This window comes from Nomascus leucogenys, chromosome 12, assembly GCF_006542625.1.
Source record: "Nomascus leucogenys isolate Asia chromosome 12, Asia_NLE_v1, whole genome shotgun sequence".
Taxonomy (NCBI): Eukaryota; Metazoa; Chordata; class Mammalia; order Primates; family Hylobatidae; genus Nomascus; species Nomascus leucogenys.
Genome location: NC_044392.1, coordinates 1,299,761 through 1,315,200, shown reverse-complemented (window position 1 = coordinate 1,315,200; position 15,440 = coordinate 1,299,761). Strand labels below are relative to the sequence as shown.

The 15,440-nt window shown below is 48.4% G+C and overlaps 1 protein-coding gene across 5 annotated transcripts in view; it reads right to left on the bottom strand.

The window, feature by feature from the left end:
- Positions 1–15,208, bottom strand: part of TMEM39B (transmembrane protein 39B) — a 28,639-nt gene extending 13,431 nt beyond the window's left edge. For 3 of the 5 annotated variants that reach the window (XM_030823302.1, XM_030823304.1, XM_030823303.1), the window contains exons 1-5: positions 15,056–15,208; positions 13,051–13,177; positions 12,308–12,527; positions 11,332–11,415; positions 10,860–11,014 (exon numbers count right to left, since the gene is read on the bottom strand). In XM_030823302.1, the coding sequence (XP_030679162.1) occupies positions 10,860–11,014; positions 11,332–11,415; positions 12,308–12,527; positions 13,051–13,177; positions 15,056–15,059 (590 nt within the window). In that variant the 5' untranslated portion in view covers positions 15,060–15,208. Of the gene's footprint in view, positions 1–10,859; positions 11,015–11,331; positions 11,416–12,307; positions 12,528–13,050; positions 13,178–14,232; positions 14,402–15,055 lie in introns of those variants that run through there. The other 2 variants (XM_030823305.1, XM_030823306.1) reach the window with 2 other exon arrangements.
- Between the last annotated feature and the right edge of the window lie 232 nt (positions 15,209–15,440).

Genomic DNA, 15,440 nt, shown 5'->3' with positions numbered 1-15,440 from the left:
GTGACAGAATGAGACCCTGTCTAAAACAAACAAACAAACAAACAAAAAAAAACCCCAGCTCTGCCACTTACTAGCTCTGTGATTTATGGCAAGTTATTTAACCTCTATGAGCCTCAGTTTCCTTAACTTGCCCTAAATTACATAGCTTGTATTGATCCCACTCTCAGCAAGGTATTACACTAGTGTTCTCATAAATACTGTCTTTTAGTCCTACAACAACCCCTAGCATAGTTTCTGGCGATGATCAATAGAATTTTGACTAGAAAAGGAAGAGGCCAGTGATTCTATGGGGACAGGAAAAAAGACTAAAATGGGATTCCTGAAATACTCTTCAGGCTATCTTGTGGTAATGAGGGGGTGGGGGCACCTGTGTGAACATACAAAGGTCTCCAGGTTAAACTTAAAGAATCTCGCTGGCTTTGTCTCTAAGAAGGACTGCAGATAGGTCCTATGATCAATTAAATTATTTGGTGACAGACTGCTCTGACAGGTTAGAAGTTAGAAGCAGCTTCATAGGCATGATAGCAGATTCCCTCCCATCTCCTCCACCCTACATGTGAGTCTATCAAAGTAGAAAATAAATCTGTATCAGAAAAAAAAAAAAAAAAATGGAAGCAAGGGTCATCAGTGCACAAATGATTCTGACGAATTTAGAAAGCAGATGGAGACATGATGACAGACGAAGAAGCAGTCATGGTCTAGAGCACTGCTTTCCAACAGAAAGATGAGTCACATAATTTTTATTTTTTTTGAGACGGAGTCTGGCTCTGTCATCCAGGCTGGAGGGCAGTGGTGAGATCTTGGCTCACTGCAAGCTCCACCTCCCGGGTTCACACCATTCTTCTGCCTCAGCCTCTCCGAGTAGCTGGGACTACAGGCACCCGCCACCAGAGTCGCATAATTTAGCCACATTAAAAAAGAGATGGGCTGGGCGCGGTGGCTCATCCCTGTAATCCCAGCACTTTGGGAGGCTGAGGCAGGTGGATCACGAGGTCAGGAGATCGAGACGATTCTGGCTAACACGGTGAAACCCGTCTCTACTAAAAATACAAAAAATTAGCCGGGGGTGGTGGCAGGCACCTGTAGTCCCAGCTACTCGGGAGGCAGGAGAATGGCGTGAACCTGGGAGGGGGAGCTTGCAGTGAGCAGAGATCGCACCACTGCACTCCAGCCTGGGCGACAGACTCCGTCTCAAAAAAAAAAAAAAAAAAAAGAGATGAAATTATTATTATTGAGACAGAGTTTCACTCTTGTTGCCCAGGCTGGAGTGCAGTGGCATGATCTCGTCTCACTGCAACCTCTGCCTCCCGGGTTCAAGTGATTCTCTTGCCTCAGCCTCCCTAGTAGCTGGGATTACAAGCATGCACCACCACGCCTGGCTAATTTTGTGTTTTTAGTAGAGACGGGGTTTTTCCATGTTGGTCAGGCTGGTCTCGAACTCCTGACCTCAGGTGATCCGCTCGCTTTGGCCTCCCAAAGTGCTAGGATTACAGGTGTGAGCCACCGCACCTGGCCTTTTTTTTTTTTTTTTTTTTTTTGGGAGACAGAGTCTCACTCTGTGCCCCAGACTGGAGTACAGTTACGTGTTCTCAGCTCACTGCAACCTCCGCCTTCCGGGTTCAAGAGATTCTCCTGCATCAGCCTCCTGAAATTAATTTTAAGATTCTATTTTACTTAACCCAATACATGCAAATACTATCACTTCAACATATAATGAATATTTTGAGATGTTTTACTTTCATTTTTTTTTTTTACTAAGACAGGGTCTTGCTGTGTTGCCCAGGCTGCTGGAGGGCAGTGGCATAATCATGGCTCACTGCAGCCTCTACCTCCTAGGCTCAGGTGCTGGCACACATCTGTAGTCCCAGCTATTCAGGAGCAATCCTCGGACCTCTCAAGTAGCTGGTACTTCAGGTGCGTGCCACCATGCCCAACTAATTTTTATATTTTCTGTAGAGACAGGGTTCTGCCATGTTGCCCAGACTGGTCTCAAGCTCCTGGGCCCAAGCGATCCACCCTGCCTTGGCCTCCCAAAGTGCTGGGATTACAGGTGTGAGCCACTGTGCCCAGCCTTAAGTTTCTCTTTTTTTTTTTTGAGACAGGGCCTAGCTCTGTTTCCCAGGCTAGAGTGCAGTGGTGCAGTCTCAGATTATTGCAACCTCCACCTCCCAGGCTCAAGCCATCCTCCCACCTCAGCCTTCCAAATAGCTGGGACTACAGGTGCAGGCTACCATGCCCAGCTAATTTTTGTATTTTTGGTAGAGATGGCATTTTGCCAAGTTGCCCAGGCTGGTCTCAAACTCCTGAGCTCAAGCCATCCGCCTGCCTCAGTCTCTCAAAGTGCTGGGATTACAGGCATGGGCCACCATGCCCAGCCTGCTTTCTTTTGTGTGTGTGTGTGTGTGTGTGTGTACTAAGGGTTCAGAATCGGTGTGTATTTTACACTTAGAGCACATCTCAACTCAGACTACACTGTTTCATGTGCTCAATAACCACGGGGGGCTAGTAGCTACTCAACTGGACGGTACAGGTCTAGAACATGCCATGAGCGAACTGGACTGGAGGTGGGAGCTTATCTACCCAGAGTGACCCAAGAGAGACTCTGGCTTGAAGTGGGCACATATGATAGAAGATGAAGTGGGGAGCAGGGCTGAATAAATGGGATTAAACAATGACCCATGTTGATTTATAAGAATCAGTCCCTTTATTCCCCTACTCACCTCATACAACACACCCTGAAGGATTCTTTTCTAAAGAAATTGAGTAAACTGAGAATTGAGGTCTCTAATGGCGATATCTTAGAGTAACACCCCCACCGCTCCCTTTCTGGCCTACGGAGGCTCAAAGCCTAACAACCAGCACTTCACTCACTCATCCTCAAAGCAAAGCCTGCCAGTTAGTGTGCCCTGCCCATGTACTTAGAGCTTCCAGTCAAAGCTCCCACCCCCTTAAACAATGACAGAGAAAAAGAAAATGCACTCCTGCTACTCAGTCCTTCATTTTTACATATAAAGAGACAAGCAAAGAAGCCAACTATACTTGTAAAACAAGCAGCATGAAACAGAAAAATTGACCCCAGTGAAAAGACAAAATTGAGGAAAATAAGAGATTTTTTTTTTTTTTTTTTTTTTTTTCTGAGACAGAGTCTCGCTCTTGTCGCCCAGGCTGGAGTGCAGTGGCGCAATCTTGGCTCACTGCAACCTCCACCTCCCGGGTTCAAGCAATTCTCCTGCCTCAGCCTCCCGAGTAGCTGAGATTACAGGCATGCGCCACCACACCCAGCTAATTTTTGTATTTTTAGTAGAGACGGGGTTTCACCATGTTGGCCAGGCTGGTCTTGAACTCCTGACCTTGTGATCTGCCCGCCTTGGCCTCCCAAAGTGCAGGGATTACTGGCATGAACCACCATGCCCGGCCAAATAAGAGATTTTTAAAACAAGAATAGCATGCTATGAGAAAAGAACAATCAGCAAACGTAGAGGCCTTAGAGATGAAAAATATGATTGCTGAAAAAATCTCAGTAAAAAAGCTAGAAGATAAAGTTGAGGAAATCTCTCTGAAGGCAATGCACATACAAAGAGAGAGAGAGAGAGAGAGATTAAATATTAGAGAAATATAGGAGAAAAAGATGACCAATCTATGAGGTCTACCATCTGATGAACAGAAATCCAGAGATAATAGAAAAAATTGAGAGAAAGATATTATCAAAGAAATATCAAAGGAAAATTTCCCCAAGCTAAAAAAGTACTCAAATCTCCAGGTTAAAAAAGTCCTAGAGTCCTGATAGGATGAATGACAAAAGTCCCACAACAGACACATCCTTTGAAATTTCAAGTAATCAAAAGATAAACAGAATATCCTCAATGCTTTCAGAAAGGAAAATACAAGTCATCTATAAAAGAATTGGAATCAAACTCAAAACTGGCAACAGACTTCTCACTAGCAACACTGGATACTAGAGACAATGGAGTAATAACTGCACAAGTTCTCAGAATGTGACTTTGAACTTAGAAATCTACACTGAGACTGGGGGCGATGGCTCACACCTGTAATCCCAGCACTTTGGAAGGCAGAGGTGGGCGGGTCACGAGGTCAGGAGTTCGAGACTAGCCTGACCAACATGGTGAAACCCCGTCTCTACTAAAAATACAAAAATTAGCTGGGCATGGTGGCGTGCCTGTAATCCCAGCTACTCAGGAGGCTGAGGCAGGAGAATCACTCGAACCCAGGAGGCGGAGGTTGCAGTGAGCTGAGATCGTGTCACTGCACTCCATCCTGGGTGACAGAGCGAGACTCTGTCTCAAAAATAAAAAAAAAGAAAAAAAAAAAAGAAATCTACATTCAGCTAAACTATCAATCAAGTATGAGGGCAGAACAAACACACTTTTAGACATGCAAGGACTCATCTCCAGCGTACCCATTGTTAAGGTAATTACCTGATAATTTACTCCAGCAAAATAAGAAAACCAAGAAAGAGGAAGGCATGGGATTCAGGAAGCAGGGGGTCCAACCCAGGAGGGCAGCGAAGGGAAGTCCCAGGCTAAGAGCTGTACCGCAGACCTAAAGAGCAAACACTCCAGACTGCAGCAGGAGGAGGAAGGGCTCCAGGAGGGACACCTTTGTAAGGGGTAGTAGGGAGGAGGAAATGGACTCCAGGCAACAGGCAGTATGACTGAGAGGCTGGATAAACGAGGATATGATGAAGGCTCATCATTCTTTTGTCAATAAGAAAAAAGAAAGGCAATTAGAAAGTCCAAGAAAAATAAAAAGCCATATAAGAAAGTTATGATGTAAACATGAAGCAAACTAAAATGTGCTATGATTTTAAGTAACTGACGGAATGTAAGAAAAACCATTTCACCTTGACACTAGGAACATTTGTGTGTGTGTGTGTGTGTGTGTGTGTGTGTGTGTGTGTGTGTGTGTGTGTCTGAAACAGGGTCTTGCTCTATTGCCCAGGCTGGAGTGCAGTGGAACAATCTCAGCTCACTGTAACCTCTGGCATTAGCTGGGCATGGTAGCCTGCACCTGTAGTCCCAGCTACTTGGGAGGCTGAGGTGGGAGGATGGCTTGAGCCAGGGAGGCACAGGTTGCAATAACTGAGATTGCACCACTGCCTCCTGGGTTCAAGCGATTCTTATACCTCAGCCTCCTGAGTAGCTGGGAGTACAGGTCCTTTAAAGAAGTCCTTTAAGGCTGGGCGTGGTGGCTCACACCTGTAATCCCAGCACTTTGGGAAGCTGAGGTGGATGCATGAGGAGGTCAGGAGATCGAGACCATCCTGACTAACATGGTGAAACCCCGTCTCTACTAAAAATACAAAAAATTAGCTGGGCATGGTGGTGCACACCTATAATCCCAGCTACTCGGGAGGTTGAGGCAGGAGAACTGCTTGAATCTGGGAGGCAGAGGTTGCAGTGAGCTGAGATTGTGTCACTGCACTCCAGCCGGGGTGACAGAGAGACTCCATCTCAAAAAAAAATAAAAGGCCGGACGTGGTGGCTCTCGCCTGTAATCCCAGCACTTTGGGAGGCCGAGGCGGGTGGATCATGAGGTCAGGAGTTCAAGACCAGCCTGGGCAAGATGGTGAAACCCTGTCTCTACTCAAAGTACAAAAATTACAGCGCGCCTGTAATCCCAACTACTCAGGAGGCTGAGGCAGGAGAATTGCTTGAACCTCGGGGGCGGAGGTTGCAGTGAGCCGAGATCGCGCCACTGCACTCCAGCCTGGGTGACAGAGCGAGACTCCATCTCAAAAAAAAATAAAATAAAATAAAAATAAAAATAAATAAATAAAGAGGTCCAAGACTGTAACTCTGTAACTATAGAAAAGAAATACAATGTATGCATACTACTGGGCCCTGGAGTGAATGATATTTTCATACACATAATTATATCAAAGCCACATACTGGTTTTTAATTTTCAGAATTAGGCTCAGACAAAGAATGGAAGGCTTAAACGTGGTTACACAGGAGAATGTGAATGTCAAGCTTGACAATATAAAAGTAAAAATACAGATGCCAGGAAGTGAAAAGAGGAAGAGGGGAGGAAAAGTGGTTGGGTAGGGTGCCTAATATTCTTGTCTTACATAAAAAGGATTCAAGATACTGACTATTGTTGATGGAAAAAAAAAGGATAGGGATAATTATACTACTGACAAAAATAACCAACAGAAAATTAAAAATATTAAAAGCTATCAATTACTGTGAACAGTAAGGATGGGATGGTGAGCTAAATCATCTGTCATTGCAGGGCATCAATACACTTGCATATGTGTGTATGTGGTATGTTTGTATATGCATGGAACATTTGTTTCCAGGATATACAAGAAACCAAAAACACTGATAATTACCTCTTGGAAAGGAAACTGGGTGGCTGGGAGGCAGCAGTCAAGAGACTTTTTCATGGTATACTCTTTTAAACCCTCTGAATTTTAACTATGTAAACCTCTTATTCAATTCTAAAATAAATCAATAATTTTCTTTTTTTTGAGACAGAGTCTCACTCTATTGCCCAGGCTGGAGTGCAGTGGTGCCAACTCAGCTCGCTGCAACCTCCACCTCCCAGTTTCAAGCAATTCTCCTGCCTCAGCCTCCCAAGTAGCTGGGACTACAGGCGTGCACCACCACGCCTGGCTAATTTTTGTATTTTTAGTAGAGACAGGGTTTCACCATGATGGCCAGGCTGGTCTTGAACGCCTGACCTCAAGCGATCCATTCGCCCTGGCCTTCCAAAGTGCTGGGATTATAAGCGTGAGCCATCGCGCCTGGCCAACAAATAAATTTTTAAAAAGAACAAGCAGGCTAGGCACAGTGGCTGATGCCTGTAGTCCCAACTACTCAGAAGGTTGAGGTGGGAGGATGGCTTGAGCCTGGGAGGCAGAGGTTGCAGTGAGCTGAGATTGCACCACTGCACTCCAGCCTGGGCAACAGAGCCAGACCCTGACTCAGGGTCTTGTCACTCAGGCTGGAGTGCAGTGGCACTTTGGAACTGGATAATAGGTTTACAGACTCTGTCTCTAAACAAACAAACAAACAAACAAACAAATAAACAAAAAAACCCAGAAAGTAAAAGAGACTTCCATTGAAGAGTGAGACTAAAAATCTGGAGGTGGGATTGAAGACTAATGTTTTTCTATTTATTTATTTATTTATTTTTAGAGACAGGGTCTCACTCTGTTGTCCAGGCTGAAATGCACTGGTGTGATCATGGCTCACTTTGGCCTCAAACTCACCAGCTAAAGCAATCTTCTCACCCCAGCCTCTCAAATCACTGAGATCACAGGCATGAGCTACTGTGCCCAGCAATGGTTTTCATTGAGCTTTTTACTACTATTGGATTTGATTTTTTATAATATGTTTATATTTGGTCAATAAACATTTTTAAATTAAATAATGAAAAATAAAGCATAATATGGACATTGGGTGTTATCTGCATCCAGGAAGAAAAGATTCACCAGATAGTAACCATAAACTGTCAAATTAAGGCAACTCTTTTTTTTTTTTTTTTTTTGAGACAAGAGTCTCACTCTGTTGCCCAGGCTGGAGTGCAGTGGCGCGATCTTGGCTCACTGCAAGCTCCGCCTCCCAGGTTCACACCATTCTCCTGCCTCAGCCTCCCGAGTAGCTGGGACTACAAGTGCCATCCACCAAGCCCGGCTAATTTTTTGTATTTTTTTAGTAGAGACGGGGTTTCACCGTGTTAGCCAGGATGGTCTCAATCTCCTGACCTCGTGATCCACCCGCCTCAGCCTCCCAAAGTGCTGGGATTACAGGCGTGAGTCACCACGCCCAGTAGGCAACTCTTAAGTTCTAACCAGTGCAACCCTTCGAAGGACAATTTGTTAATAACTATGAAAAATCTAAATGAATCCATCTTTTGGTGTAGTTAATTCTTCTGGGAATCTACTGTGCAGAGATATTGGACACATACACAAAGATATATGCCTCATTGTTATGAATAAGGAAAAGCTAGAAACAACTTAAAAGTTTGCCAGTAGGCCAGGCACGGTGGCTTAAGCCTGTAACTGCAGCACTTTGGGAGACCAACGTGGGCAGATCACAAGGTCAGGAGATCGAGACTATCCTGGCTAACACGGTGAAACCCCATCTCTACTAAAAATACAAAAAATTGCCAAGCATGGTGGCTCATGCCTGTAATCCCAGCACTTTGGGAGGCCAAGGTAATCCCAGCACTTTGGGAGGCCAAGGTGGGTAGATCACCTGAGACCAGCCTGACCAACATGGAGAAACCCCATCTCTACTAGAAATACAAAATTAGCTGGGCGTGGTGGAGCATGCCTGTAATCTCAGCTACTTGGGAGGCTGAGGCAGGAGAACTGCTTGAACCCGGGAGTTGGAGGTTGCAGTGAGCTGAGATTGCACCACTGCACTCCAGCCTGGGCAACAGAACAAGACTCCATCTCAGAAAAAAAAAAAAAAAAAAGTTTGCCAATAGAAGACAAATAAATTGTGAAAATTCTATAACATAGAATCCTGTGAGGCCATTAAAAAGATGAGGCAGCTGGTCACGGTGGTGCATGCCCATAGTCCCAGCTACTCAGGAGGCTGAGGAGGGAGGATTGCTTCAGCTGAGGAATTCTAGGCTATAATGTGCTATGCCGCTGAGGTGCCTGCATCAAAGTTCAGCATCTGTATGGTGACCTCCTGGGAGTGGGGGACCACATAGTTGCCTAAGGAGGGGATGAACTGGTCCAGGTTAGAAATAGAACAGGTTGGCCGGGCGCGGTGGCTCACGCCTGTAATCCCAGCCCTTTGGGAGGCCAAGGCGGGCAGATCACGAGGTCAGGAGGTTGAGACCACCCTGGCTAACACGGTGAAACCCTATCTCTACTAAAAATACAAAAAATTAGCTGGGCGTGGTGGCAGGCGCCTGTAGTCCCAGCTACTCGGGAGGCTGAGGCAGGAGAATGGTGTGAACCCGGGCGGCAGAGCTTGCAGTGAGCCAAGATCGTGCCACTGCACTCCAGCCTCGATGACAGAGCGAGACTCTGTCTCAAAAAAAAAAAAAAAAAAGAAAGAAATAGAACAGGTCAAAACTCCTGTGTTGATCAGTAGTGGGAACAGACCTGTGAATAGCCACTGCACTCCAGCCTGGGCAATACAGCAAGACCCTCATCTCTAAAATAAAATAAAATAATGAGACAGACCCATATGTACTGGCACAGAAAAATATCTGTTATATGATTAAGTGAAAAGTGCGATAAATTGTACATCATGCATAGCATAATACCATTTTTGTTTTTTAAAAAACTGCAGGTGTCCGGGCACAGTGGCTCACATCTGTAATCCCAGCACTTTGGGAGGACGAGGCAGGCAGATCACTTGAGGCCAGGAGTTCAAGACCAGCCTGGCCAACATGGTGAAACCCCATCTCTACTAAAAATACAAAAAGTAGCCAGGCGTGGTGGTGGGCACCTGCAATCCCAGTTACTTGGGAGGCTGAGGCAGGAAAACTGCTTGAACCCAGGAGGCAGAGGTTGCAGTGAGCTGAGATCGTGCCACTGCACCCCAGCCCGGGTGACACAAGACTGTCTCAAAAACAAACAAACAAAAAAACTGCACGCATGTGTACTTGCACAGAAAATATTTTGGGAAAATATGCTGCCAGTAATGGATTTCTGGGGGAATAAGACTATGTGGGACTTTCTTTTTCCATGTTAAAAGCTTCTGTAAAGTTTAATGTTTTTATAAGACACACGTGTCACTTTTTTTTTTTTTGAGACACGACCTCACTCCAGTTGCTCAGGCTAGAGTACAGTGGCACAATTTTGGCTCACTGCAGCCTCGACCACCTCAGCTTCCTGAGTAGCTGGGACTATAGGCGCGCCTCACCACACCTGGCTAGTTTTTTATGTTTTTAGTAGACAGGGTTTCAGCATGTTGCCTAGGCTGGTCTCAAACCCCCGGACTCAAGCAATCTGCCTGCCTTGGCCTCCCAAAGTGCTGGGATTACAGATGTGTGCTGCTGCGCCTGGCCACATGTCACTCTTACAATTAAAAAGTAGATATAACTGAAGGAAGTGTGACAGGGCTCCCATGCCAGTGCCTTTTTGGACATGCAGGGTAGAAAGGGGGAAGTGCCAGCTCTGAAGCTTCCCATGAGACCAGGATTGACCTAGCTTGAAGAATTTTGTGAACCAGAAAACCTGGGGTTGGGAAATGACTGTTAATGCTCAGGCAGCCAGGAGCCTTCCCCAGAAGCAGCCAGATCCAGCACCTCACCAAAGTTCTCCCTGATGCAAGGCCAGAAATGGGCAGTCCTGGGCACATCCCCAAAACAGTCTCTCCATCCTCAACAATCTAGGGTCTGGTGAGATGGAGAAAGAGAGCAAAAACAGGCACAAAGGCATACACACATGCATATGCAGGCACACACACACATGCTTCATGCATCGACACCCACACAGAGACATGCAACCATGCAGCTGTTTGCCGGCACACAGACTCAGGGAGATACCAAGAGATTATACAAACACTGAGATACACAAAGAGAGACACAGAGAAAGGGAAAGAACCAGAGAGAGGGGAAAGGAAGAGCGAGAGAGACAAAGCCCATGCATTCCCTCTTGGGAATGTTCCTTTGGGATATATATGCAGATCTGAGTCCCATTCTGACCTCCCCCCTAGTGAGAGCTGGGTAAATTATGCCACCTCAGTTTCTTCTGCAAAAAAAGGCTAATTATCCTGACCTCAGTGAGTGTCATCAGACAATGTGAGAGGATGTTGCTGCCTGCCTCCGATCTTCCAGATATGGAGGCCTGGTGAGCCAGCCACGGTCAGGGCAGAGGTCAGGGGCCAGGTGCTGGGCAGTGAGGGGTGGAGTGAGGGGTACTCACGGATAGCAGAGGAACAGGAGATTCAGGAAGGAGTAGGTCCTGAAGAGGTGGATGAGGGATCGGCACAGACTCCAGCCTGTTGCCGTGAGAACGGTGAAGCGAGTGAGGAACAGCAGGATGGAGCGAAAGAGGGAGACCTTCCCCCTCTGAGAAGCCTGGGTCAGGGCAAGATAGGACGGGATGGGGCCTTGGATGGAGGCCGAAGGGGCTGTGCCCAAATCCCACCCAGCATGACCTGTGATCCCACCCAGGGAGAGGTGGCACAGCAGGCTTGGCAGAACCTGGCAAGGTAAATCCTTCTCTTTGATGCCCAGTAAACTCTAAGATGGGATGTAACTAATGTTCTTCAACCAAGTCCAAAGGGAGCCCCAAGGAAATACCCTAAGGCTGAAGGGCTGGGCATGTTTCCTTGGCATCCCCAGGGGAAAAGGGGAATCCCAAAGTCCCTGGCCAGCCTCTAGGACCCAATCACCTCCTTCACGATGGACCCAATGAAGCGGCGGCCCAGAACGATGGTGGTCACCATCAGCAAGTTGAAGTCAATCAGATGGAAGTTCTGTCAGGGGGCAGAGGCCTGGGGGTCATGTGGGCCCCTTGCCCATACGCAGGCTTTTTTCATACCCACCTCCCCCTGCCCATTTCTTTCCACAGAGACTGTCCTCATTCTCTGACCTGCATCGGCCTCCAGCTGAGTCAGGCCAGGAAATTACCTACGGGAGTAGGACAGGACCCCGAGAAGGGAAGTGGGACAGTCCCTGGGGATAAGAGAGTGGTATGTGAGCCCTCTTGCTCTGCTCACACATGCCCCTGTCCCTACACTGTTTCTGCACTGAAGTCTTTCCTCCCCTTGAAGCACTCATGTATGCCTGTGGTTCATCTCCACTACTGGATTAAGACTCTCAGCTCCTGGCCGGATGCAGTGGCTCACGCCTGTAATCCCAGCACTTTGGGAGGCTGAGGTGGGTGGATCATTTGAGGTCAGGGGTTCGAGACTAGCCTGACCAACATGGTGAAACCCTGTCTCCACTAAAAATACAAAATTAGCAGGACATGGCAGCACATGCCTGTAATCCCAGCTGCTCGGGAGACTGAGGCAGAGGAATTGCTTGAAACTGGAAGGCGGAGGTTGCAGTGAGCTAAGATTGCGCCATTCCACTCCAGCCTGGGCAACAACAGCAAAACTCCGTCTCAAAAAAAAAAAAGAAAAGAAAAAGACTCTGAACTCCTTTAGGCAAAATCTTTGTCAGATTCATCTCCCATACACTTACAGTGCCCAATGTGCTACGAAACACACTAGGAGTATTCAGTGAATCATCAGTTTCCTGTTCCTGCAGCACCTTCCATGTTCAGCATGGAGCCAAGTGCACAGTGGTGCTTAGTAGGATATGCTAAATGAAACCAGAACACACACACACACACACACACACACACCCTTGTTGGGTACCTACCAGGGAGGTGTGGGAGGGTGGGTGGGAAGGTGGATACCACCACACTGTCTTGTAGATGTTGATGTAGTGGACGAAGAGTGCTATGAGCTGGCAGAAGAAGAGCTGCAGCTCAAACAGAATGCTGGCCTGGACTGGCAGCTCAGGGATCTTGCAGTGCTGTAGAGGCACAACAGTTTGGGTGGCCAGAGGAGGGCTGGAGAGGCCTGTTCCAGAACTGCTCCTGACAGTGGGGAGGGAAAAACATCAGCAGCTGACCTGAGAACCCTACCAGGAAGCGCTTCCGAGGCAAAGGATTGCGGGATAAGATGAGAAAAGCAGCTCATAGCAAGGACGGGGTCTTCCTAATCCTGCTTGTCACACAAAGGAACCCGACAAAGCCTTTTCCTATCCCTAATCTTATTCAGGTCTTACGACACCCCCTAGGAGAGAAAGAATTATTAGGTCCATCTTACAGATGAGGAAAAGGAGGTCCAGAGAGGGGAGGCAACTTGTGCAAGCCATCAGCAAATCTGGAGCAGAGCTGTAATTAGAATCCAGGCCTTTGGATTTATTCTACCATGTCCCACTGCACTGTCCAAGTGATCACCCTCAACTGAGCTCCCTCTGGGTCTTTTCTGCTGATTACTCCCTCTAAGCCCTCACTGGCATCTAGGATTTCACATCTTAGAATCTAGTCAGAGAGAGCCCTGTCCACACTGTCCCTGTGAGGCCACAGTGAGGGGTGAGACAGAGAGGTGGTTTACCTGGTGCGGGAACGAACACTGGTCACCGATGCGCTGGAACTGTGGCTTCCACCAGAGCCCCCCGAGGATCCCGGCTCACAGAGTGGATTTCGACAGTAAGATGTCCTGTTGGGACCTCTTCGTCCTCCTGTGGGGCTCAACATAAAATAGAGCCTCAAGCCAGGGGGCATATATCAAGGATAACAGCAATGATACCAGCTACCAGTCACCTAGTATCTCACTTTATCATTTAATCCTCCCTGAGACCTATGATCTGGCCCCTTCTTACAACTTCAGCTTCATCCGCTATCATTCTCTACCTCACACCCACCCTCTGCCATCCCCCCTCATGCTCTAAACATCTTGATCTTTCTTTCCTCAGCAAGCCAAGCTCATTGCTACCTCTAGCACTTACTATATCCTATCGGGAAAGCCATTTCTGAAATTTTGAAGTAACTCTCTCCACCACTCTCTGCAATTTCTGTTCTTTTTTTCCACCACAATTCACTCTCTGAAATTATCTTATTTATTTAATATGCTTATTGCTTGTCTGTCCTATTACAATGGAAGGTCAATGAGGTCAGTTACCTTATCTGTCTTTTTCACTGCTATACCCCCTACCACAGTGCCCAGCAAGTATATGTTGATGAGTGAATGAACCCAGCAAGGTAGGTTTTTTCACACATTAGGAAACTCAGCTCACACTATGTCACAGTATCGTGGCTGGGTCCTGTGCTCTCAACTCTGGTACACATTGGGCCCCATTCAGACATAAGTTTCTGGAGGCCTATAACTCTGGGTACCTTTGGGGCAGCTTTTTCATCCAGGGCCCCATGATTCAGCTCAAAGGGCATTCTGGCATCTCATGGGCAGGACCCAGGGCCTCAATAAAGAGCCAAGGATATGGCTGCGAGAATCCTGTGGCTGTGGACCAAAAAATTGGACCTACTGGCTGAGCAGTCTAGCCCAAGCTCCCATGCACAAAATTTCGGCACGAAGCTCCTAAGCAGCTAAAAAAGTCACAACCTGACTGGGTGCGGTGGCTCACGACTGTAATCTCAGCACTTTGGGAGGCCGAGGCGGGAGGACCGCTTGAGGCCAGGAGTTGGAGACCAGCCTGGGCAACATGGCGAAACCCGGTCTCTATTAAAAATATATATATACATATATACATATTTTTAAAAAGTTATAACCTGTTCATACCTCTTCACAGTAACACAGCAGCCTCCATTCACATACACCCCACGCCGTAGCATCTCAGCTCGGAAGCGTTTCCCACACTTCGGAGCCAATTTTGGGCTTGGATGTATGCCCAAAATTATAAACCTCCACAAGTCCCTAAAAAGTACCTGGCGAAGAGCTCTGTCCTCCATAAACCCCCAGACCAGAAGCTCTGTTCATACGCTACTATACTTGGCTTAGAAAATCCCACACAAACACCCTTAGTCCAGTCCAGAAGCTCTGCCCACACCCACTCTCCTCTCTTTAGAAGCTCTGCACCCACATAAAGCCCCTCAGCCCAGAAGCTCCGCCTACACACAACTGTCAGCCCAGAAACCCCGCCCACAAGCCAATAAAAGTCCTCTCAGCCCAGAAGCTCCACTCCAGAACGGGCTCCCTCAGTCGGACGTGTCCCCGCCCCACCGCCCCCAGTGTAAGCCCCTCCCGCCCAGAAACGCCGACTGCACTAGCGCCCCCTGCCCAGAATCTCCGCCCTTAGCGCTGCAGCCACGCCCACTGCTAAGCCCCGCCCCCCTCTCTAGCCCCGACCAGCGGGTCCTCACCGAAGCCCAAGCCCCCACAGGGCTTCGTCGTAGAAGCCCCGCCCACCGTCCGATGTCCCGCCCCCACAACAAAGGCCCCACCCCGCAAAACGACAGGAGGGGGCGGGATCCCGTCTGCGCTCGCATCCCCTCCCCCTCCCGTCACCCGGGCTCCTGTCCGCGTGGGGCAGCAATTAGCAGCCTGGCCATCCTAACCCGCGCGCCCGCTCGCTGCCAGGCCGAGCCTGAGCCGGTCTGCTCACCCATCTCCTCCCCCCGGTGCTCTCCGCTTCGCCGCCGCAGCTCCTGCGGGCAATATGTCGGAGGCGACGGCGGCCGGGAGAGGACTAACCGCCGCAGCCCAGTCCCGGGTACCAGCCGCGCGCTCCCGCCGCGCTGCTACATTTGCATACAAGGCGGGCTGGCAGCTGGCGCGCGCTTCTTAAAGGGGCCGCCCGGACGGAGGCGGTGCCTGCGCGCTCTTTGTCTCTCGGTCCCCCACGCCCTTCCTGCAGCTGCTGCTGAGGAGACTCCAGAGGGAGGGGAACGGAACCCACCTCCTGCTCTTCCCGTGCGTGTCTTCTCCCAGCATCTCCAGGACCGGGGCGGCGGCGAGCGGGGGAGGGTGGACCATATCCCTGAGCGGTC